The sequence below is a fragment of the Panicum virgatum genome, chromosome 3N, assembly GCF_016808335.1.
Source record: "Panicum virgatum strain AP13 chromosome 3N, P.virgatum_v5, whole genome shotgun sequence".
Lineage (NCBI taxonomy): Eukaryota > Viridiplantae > Streptophyta > Magnoliopsida > Poales > Poaceae > Panicum > Panicum virgatum.
In genome coordinates this window covers 66,092,149-66,101,197 of record NC_053147.1, presented here as the reverse complement: position 1 = coordinate 66,101,197, position 9,049 = coordinate 66,092,149, and the positions used below count along the sequence as shown (strand labels likewise).

Sequence of the window (9,049 nt, the reverse complement as noted above, 5' to 3'; positions counted from 1 at the left end):
CGTTGACATTTCCCTCGAATCGGTGGCTGATATTGGGCCGATGCTCGGCATTCATCGAATGGGCCCTCGCCTGCCTTAACAGGCCTCAATGCTGTGTGCGTGGGCCAGTAGTGGTCGTAAACTCGCGGTGACGGGCTGCAACAACCGCGCTGGGCTGGGCTGCACCATTACCGGCTGGAACAAACTGCCAGCTTGTAACCGTCGCCGCCACCCTGGTGCGGCGTCGTCGCGGAAGACAACGACGACATCCCGCATGGCGTCGCCGGCGCCGTCGACTCGTGACGGCGGCGTAGCGCTGGAGTAGCAGCGGCACTTGCCGGAGACTTGTGGGGACCACATAGAAAAACCACTTGAGTGGGTAGTTTGTCCGGTTTTGAAGAGACGAGGGGTAGTTTGCCCGGTTTTTGAGTTCAGGGAGTTTTTTTTGGACTTCTTGATAAAATTAGGGGGTGTAAAATGGACTTGTTCATTTTTTTCGTGAAACCAACAAAAAAAACTTCAATTTGAGCCAATTTTGTGTTATTACAAAAGAATTACAACGGGGAGGGACTGAATTTACGAACGAATACGGCACACGTACACGAACATACACGCGTACGGAATCGATGGGCAACTCGATCGCTCAGTTCAGGTGAACCCCGTGGCGGCGCCGGCGAGGAACCTCTGCGCGACGCGCTCGTAGCGGAACCCGTCGGCGGCGGAGTTGTCGGCGGCCCAGACGAAGACGCCGTGCAGCCGGCCCTGCCTGCGCAGCGCGCGGCACGCCCGGAAGAAGCCCTTCCCGGGCCCGAGCCCGCCGCTGGCCGGGTCCGTCCCGAACGCCAGGAGCACCTTCCCGCCGCCGCCGGCGTACCGGCGGCTCTGCTCGTCGTAGTAGCCCAGCAGCTGCGGCACCGTGGTGTTGGCGTCGTACGCGTAGAACTGGAAGTTGACGTACTCGAACTCGGCGCCGTACCGGTGCCAGAGCTCGCCGTAGTGCGCCTGCACGTCCGGGTTGGCGAAGGGCGCGATGGACGCGAAGGAGATGACGCCGAGCGCCCGGAGCGCGCGCACGAGCCGCCCGACGCACTCCGCGAAGACCTCCGGCGTCTCGCGCTCGCCGAAGTGCTCGTAGTCGACGTCGACGCCGTCGAGGCCGTACGTGGTGAGGATGTCGGTGAGGGACACGACCGCGTTGGCCACCCAGACGTCGACGGAGGAGGCGCGGAACGTGGCGTTGGCGCCGTTGACGGTGTCGCCGCCGAGGCTGAGCGCGACGCGGACGTCGCCGCCGCCGCAGCCGCCGCGGCGCTTGGCGGCGGCGACGGCGGCCGGGGTGAGGTTGGCCTCGTCCCAGTAGACGAGGAAGCGGCCGTCGGTGGGGCGCGGCGGCGCGGAGGCGTTGGCGGCGTCGGCGGCGTAGTCGATGGCGAAGGCGAGGATGAAGTGGAAGTCCACGCCCGGGTGCACCGGCACGTCCGCGAACGTCACGTTCTGGCCCTCCGCGCCGATGTACTCCCGGAACAGCGGGCGCCGCCGCGCGGAGGCCGTCGCGGCGGCGGGGAGCAGCAGCAGATTGAGGAGGACCGGGAAGAAGCAGGCTGCGGCGGCCATGGCGCGGACGACCGGCGGACGACAGCGGGAAGCCATGGACGACCGAGGGAGCTCGATCGATCGAGAGGTGACGGAGTTGACCCGGCGGATGCACGTATTAGTAGCAGGTGCGCGCATTGGTGACTGGTGAGTTGCTGGTGTTAGTGCGAGCGAGCTGTGCGACTGGGTCAAATGAGTCGCATCGGAGTGTAAGGAGAGGCTGCCGGCGGCCAACTCAGCCGGCGCGGCCGGACGGCAGCTGCGTGTCTGCATGCGTCGGCGGCGTACCTGGCAATGCCTGCACGACGCGACGCGCGTTGACGACATGGCCTGGATGCATGTGGTGAGGTCCTCTAGAAACTTAGGGCTGGGCAGCAGGCGAGATGACGGATATACCAAGTAGCTAGCTGTGTTCCTGTCGTCAGTCGCTTGGCTGGCGGCGGTGGATCTTTCTTCCTCTCCTCTCTTTCTCAAGACGGCGGTCGATGGTCGTTCATCGTCAATGATGTTTCGGTGTTGGTGGCGGGTGCTGGCTGTTGCGGCAATAAAATGATTTTTTTACTTAAAGTGATCGCTTTATTCGTTGCCACTTGGGGGTTCAGAAAAATCATAAACTGTTAAGGAGATTACTCTGGGAGGGGATCAAACCAAACACATAGTTGATCTGAGTCCCAACTCAAACTCATGCGAGCTAACCCATGAGCACACAAATTACAAGACCGGAAGGTAAACAAAACTTCAACATTAACAAAATCTAATTGAATCAGTTGTCTTGCCTTCCTAAGCAAAACACCAGCCGGTGATTGATCAAAGGCAAATGATTTCAGGGCAGCGACTAAGTTACACGAGTCGCTTTCCAGCTGGATTCTTGTCATCCCTTGAGTCGACATTGCTGTTAAAAGCTGCCAGGCAAGCTTGAGCTTCAGCACAAAAAGCATCATGAACTGAATCTAAACTCCATGCACCAGCCATTACTGCAGCCCCATTGGTATCTCTTACAATAAAACCCCATCCACCAGATTTTTTTCTCCATCAGAAAAGCACCATCAATATTAACTTTGAGAGTTTTAGCCGGTGGTGGATTTCATTTCTTCACTTTCTGGTGGTTCTTAATTGGTTTCTTTAGCCTAGCACTTACCTCCCAAACCATGCTTCGTGCTTGATGCACCACTTCTTCTACTGCTCTTCTTTTTTCACTAGCATTAGCTTTATTTATTGCATCCCACCAGGACCACATCAGGGTGATGGTATCATATTTTCTATTCTCCTCCATAGAAAGGATACAGTTTGTTACCTCCCTTGCGGTTTTGAGATCGACCAGCTTCAGCCTAATGCATTCGAGGTTCATCAGCTGCCAACATTTACGAACAAATTTGCACTTAAAAAAGAAATGACCACCATCTTCATCCATCCTGAAACACACTGGGCAGCGAGTGTCCGTGTCTATTCCTCTTCTTTTAATGTTCATCCGAAAAGCCAGACTATTATGAGTTAGGCGCTAAAGAAACTGCTTAATCTTTGGAGGGCATTCTAACTTCCATAAATTTCCCCAAACCTCTTGGTTTGCAATTGTCGTTGGTGCCGATGTGTCATCGTTGTGTATAGTTGCTCTTCGTTCTCGATTGTCCTCCAAGGTGTGATACATGGATTTAATTGAGAAGAGCCCTTTCGTGTCATAGTGCCAAGCTATAGAATCATCCATGTTAGAGTTAATTGGAATTGCCAAAATATGCTTCATATCTTCTTCCAAGAACACATCTTGTACTAGCGCTTTGTCCCAGTCCCCTGTTATTGGGTCAATTAGTTCTGAAACCTTTGACAAGATAGTGTGTCCACGAGGTGTGATTGGCCTTCTAGTGACAACATTTGGTACCCAAGGATCTGACCAAATGTTTATTTGTGATCCATCGCCGACTCTCCAAATTAAACCCTCCTTTAATGCTTGTAAACCGCAAACAATGCTTCTCCAAGAATATGAAATACCCGGACCTTCAGACGTATCTAATAAATGGCAATTCTGATAATACTTTGCTCTTAGGATCCGAGTGCAGAGGGATTCTGGATTTAGCAGTAGTCTCCATCTAACCTAGCCAAATTAAAAAGGTGGAGATCCCTATAACCGAGCCCCCCTTTCTTCTTTCTTTGGCATAAAAGATCACATGAAAACCAATGCATCTTATTCTCTTTTTCTTGTTGTGATCACCAGTACCTGCAAACAATCCTGCTGATTTCATCGCATAAAGTTTTTGTGAGATCAAAACAGGACATTGCGAATGTAGGAATTGCTTGCGCTATGGCCTTTATCAATATCTCCTTTCCAGCTTTGGGAAGCAACTTCTCTTTCCAGCCCTGAACTCTTTTCCAAACGCTTTCTTTCAAGTACGTGAAGGTTTTTGCTTTTGATTTCCCCATATAGACTGGTAGACCCAAATACTTATCATTTCTTGCCTCTATTGTGATGTCCAGACCAACCATCAATTGATGTTTGTGTGCTGCCTTAGCATTCTTACTAAACATTATCGAGGATTTATCTTTATTGATTGTCTGCCCCGAGCAGTCCTCATACAAGGTTAGAATATTTTGCAGATGATGTGCACTTCGATCATCAATTTTCAGAAGTAGCGGTGAGTCATCCGCAAACAAAAGATGGTTGATGCTCGTTGCCTGTTGACAGATTTTGACACTTGATAAAAACCCATTGGCTTCAGCTGCATTCAGCAAGGCAGAAAACCCCTCAGCACAGATCAAGGACAAATAAGGAGAGAGTGGGTCTCCCTGTCGCAAACCATGGCCTGGTAAAATCTCCTCAGTAAGTTTGCCATTTACCCTGATACGATAAGAGACTGTAGTAACACATGTTATTATAATATCCACCCATCTCCTTGCAAAACCCATTTTCATCATCATTTTCTTCAAAAAAGACCACTCTACTTGGTCATAAGCCTTACTCATGTCTAGTTTTACAACAACATAGTCATCCACGCCATATCTTTTTGTTTACAGGAAGTGGGTAACTTCATCGGCGAGAAGAATATTATCTGTTATCAGTCGGCCAGGCACAATGGCAATAAAATGATTTAGCGCCCCTTGGAAAGTGGAGGTGGATCTTGGCTTGCTGTGGGTCTTCTTCTTTGGCGGACAGGAGACCGGCGGGTGCTTCTCAGGCGTGACCCTAAGTGGACCGCAGTCCACCCCTCCAGGATTATGTATTTTGGGTCCGAAACCGTCCTAACAAATAGATGCACTCATGTTTTGTTGCTAAAACAAAATTTTTTATTGGCGGAATATTTTTTTTATTGCTGGAACAATTATCATTGTTTGAGCAACGAGAAAAAATTATTTTGACAACAAAAATATTTATTGAGTCTTGTGTGATGATTTGACTACCCGTCACACATGTGACTTCTATTGGTAGCTCTAGCGGCAACGAGAAGATTATGGTGTTTGGGGTTGCGTCTTGTAATTTTCAAATTATCTATAAAATTGCGGTGTGCTTCTTATTAATATAATTCCCCTTTTCGCCAACAAAAAAGAAGAAACTAGCTAGCTGTGTTCGCCATGGATACATAATTTTTTTTTTTGAGGGAGCCACGGATGCAGATCGATGAATTCCTCTAGCTGTCTAGCATATAGCAGAGAGGTCCAGGTGACGGCCCATGGATACAGACCGGAGTCCACGGTGACGGCCCAGACAGAGAGGGCGGCCCAGGTGACGTTGTCGTCTGCTCAGATCAAAAATCAGGCAACGAGCAGCAGGGCGCATTCAGAATCAGACGCGGGCGGTTTTTTCTTTTTTATATTTAAAAAAATTAAAATTTTAAAAATATATGTCGGTTTTGGAAAATTTCAAAAATATACCCCGGTCGCCCTATTGGGGGGTGACAGGGCTCAAATGTAATTTTTTTTCTTCAAATTTGCAACGAAGTCCCTGGAGAAAAAAAAGGGGGCCTGTCGCCCACCCCAGGGGCGACAGGCCGTGTCGCCCGTTGGGGGGGCGACAGGGTCCTGTGTTTTAAACTCTGGCCAACAAAGCCTATTGAATTGCATAAAATTGCTCCAGCGTCCGAAGATTTATTGTGATATATTTGCAGAAGGATTTGGAAATCGAGTTCGAATTACATGAAATTTACGGAAGGTGTCGGATGTCAATTTTGGTGGGCGATGCGGCCTCTAAAGGATGACACTAGAGAAACTACTTTTCATGTGATTTCGAATTATAAACTTTTTTTTCAGCGCGGATGTCTGGTAGATGCAGATTTCACGTTGATTTACACAAACCTATAATGATTAGAAACTAAAAACAAGATCTCGAAGCAATTCAGACGATTTCGATTATCATTTATTTGTACTTATTAGTTACTTCTACCAATAGAGTTTAGAAGTTCGAAGTAATAATTTCTTGGTTGATTGTATCCTTAACCATTTCTTTTTTTTGACACGAGGAACTCAACATGAATCCACTAATTGCTGCTGCTTCCGTTATTGCTTAAACCCTGGCCACCATTCGCCGCCATTCCTTTTGTCATTTGAGCCTAAAAATTCAGAAAAAAAGAGAGGGGTGAGGAGAAGAAAAGCGGCGAAACTCTGCCGAATTGCGTACTCCTGATCTACAGGTAACTTAAAAGCACACATGTAATTAATATAACGATAAGAAATAAGAACTAAGAAATGCATTACGTAATGTGAACCACCAAATTTTACATCATAATACAACGATAATGAAACACACATCACACATGCAGTGGCATGTCAGAACCCGTTGCAAACTACGGTAAACAGATTCCGGACTAACCTAACATGCCATAGGTAATTTAAAAAAAAACAGAATAAACACAATGATGCAGCATATCACTAGCACTAGGGTAGTCCTAGTAGCCGTACCCCCACATAGCAAACTGCGTTGAGCCTTCTCCGCAGTATCCACCCATTGCAGGTGGTGCAGGCGGTGGTGCCGGAGGCGCATGGCCCTTCTTCTTGTGACAAAGGCAGTTGCAGTAAGGAATAGTGCATGGTTCATCCTGTGAACCGGCTGCATTGCTGATATCATCAACTTCGTCGTCTTTGTTACCCTCGCTCACTTCCTCATAATGGTTCACCTTACATTCCAGATCAAAGATCTTTATCTGGAGATACTCGATGAACTCCTGAACAGAATCAATTGGTGCAGGATCTACCCACCTAGTAAAACCACAATTTTCTGGTGCATCGGAAGACTGCAAAACAAATTCCATGTAAGGTGTCTCATTGAAGATAAAGAAATAAAACAACCGAGTATTACCCATGCGTGTGGACATTTAAAGAAATGCCGACCGCCATCCATCCCGTCGGTGCACATCTGCACTAAGCAGTCCTCACCATGTCTGCATTTTGGCCACGGTTCTCTACGGTTATCGTATTGTCGAAGAGGAGTTTCATTGGTAAATTCACTCTTGTGCTGTGGCGGAAACTCAAACACTGGTTCCGGAAAGAAATCAGGTCCAAGAGGCCCCTCCCATATTATGGGGTCTCCCTTTCTTCCCCCTTTTCCTTTCCCAAAACCATAGTAATTCTTCCCGCTAGACCCACCTCCAGACATTGGGTATACAATGAGGTTTGATGTTTGTGTTGTGCTGGGAGTTCACAAACTTGGGAGTATTTATAGGCGCACAAAGGTCTGATACCCGGAGTGTGGAGTGTAAATGCACCTAAAAAACCTACATGACAACACAGTGAAGAGGCTAACTGACCTAATACTGAAAAGGCTAGATTCGATTCTCGAAATGACTACTCGATGCATCTCTGTGCATGCAGACTCACAGCACTGCATTACTGCCGCTCGGTCGATCGCGCCTAGATGCCGCCTTCCCCACTACACGCCACCGACCTTCGCTATAGAATGACAGGTCCGTCGTCCTCGCCAGAGAGACTGCTTTGAAGGTGAGCTGGTGTGGTTGCCGTGTTGTCACATCTTTTTGAAATGTTGGAAGAGCACTGCTATTGGGTTGTCGTCTTTTGTCACGTATGTCTGGGCAAAGAATGCGACATTTGGGAAACCCGTGATCGCCGTGCTGAGCAGTGGTAACCTGTGATCTCGTACTCGCAGCTAGATACACTATGGTTCCTATTTTGAGCTATTCGAGCTTTTTAGCAGCAGACCCTGATGTATTTCTTAGTTCTTAGTTCTTATCGTTATATTAATGTGTGTTTTTTAGTATTCTAGTGACATGAAAAGCTCCGAAAATATTAAGGAAAAGTTCAAAGATTTCATAGACTCCCGGCTACAACTGCAAATTAATGGTAAAGGCTACAACACACAGAGTTAAGCTCTCAACTTAAAACACAAACAACTAATTGCAGTGGCATGTGCATGCGACAAGATAATTTCTTGTTGCATCTAAACCTACCATGCCTTATGGAATGTAAAATGCCGGGATTACATGGTACTACTCTACTGAGTGCACCTAGGATATTTGCCCTTCCTAATTGCTTCGGGCCCGGCTTCCTTCGCACGACGTGCCCTCTCTCGCTTTCTCTCCCTGTCAGGTTCACGTTCGGCCGCCGCCTTACGATCCACCTCCTCCATCCTCTTGCGGATCTCTTCTTGCTCTTTGTTGCGCTTCTCCTCTTGCTGTTCCTCGTGTTTCATTCGGCGCCAACGTTCTGCAGCCCATCTTGCTTATTGTTCCACAATGTCCTTTGCCTGCTGCGACTGCACGGTGTCGAACCACTGCATAAAATCACAAAGAGGCGGAGGAGACTTTGTCCAACACAAGTTAGAATCATAACTCAATGTTATGTCATATAGAAAAATAGCGTATGTTGTCCTGCTACCTTGGCCCGGTCTTTGCCATATCGCTTAGGTGGATCATATTCGTAGTTCTCACACATAAAGAACATCATGCCGTAGTCATCTCCTAAAACCTCAGATTGCATGAACTTGCATAACGAACCGCAGAAGCACATTGGCACATCAATTCCTTTGGGTACGGTGGCTTTACACTTGCTCCACGGAATGTAGGTTGATCCTGACGAAGACATTGGCGCTATAGTGTGGTGCGCCAAATAACAAACCATAATTTAAGCAATGCACATATCGTATACCAAATCGATGCGTGAAAATATAGGTACTGTTATAATTCTATTGTCTTATACTGCAATATCAATAAGGTACTATCATAATTCTATTCTAATGTATAATTATTTTATTTGAAAAAGTCTGTAATAATACTCAAATTGTAATACTAAACCAGTGTTCTAAAGCACCAAATCTAATTCAGCTAATCTGCTAATTAAATTAAATTGTTATACAATATCAACGAATTTATACGAAAGTTACCGGTAGATCACAAGTGCGGAATTCGGCAGAGCTTCGCTGCTTCCCTTCTTCTCACCCCTCTCTTTTTTCTGGATTTTTTTTGATTTTCTGAGATCAAATGAGAGGAGGGAATGAGGGGAAGGCCTTATATAGGCGGCTTGACCCGGTCGCCCGTGGGGGGGG

At 47.6% G+C, this 9,049-nt stretch overlaps 1 protein-coding gene across 1 annotated transcript; it reads right to left on the bottom strand.

The window, feature by feature from the left end:
- Positions 1–475: 475 nt before the first annotated feature.
- On the bottom strand, positions 476–1,701 carry LOC120663846 (chitinase 2-like). The gene has a single exon (XM_039942789.1). It carries the CDS (start codon positions 1,627–1,629, stop codon positions 628–630), a length of 1,002 nt encoding a protein of 333 aa, XP_039798723.1. The 5' UTR covers positions 1,630–1,701; the 3' UTR covers positions 476–627.
- Positions 1,702–9,049: the final 7,348 nt, after the last annotated feature.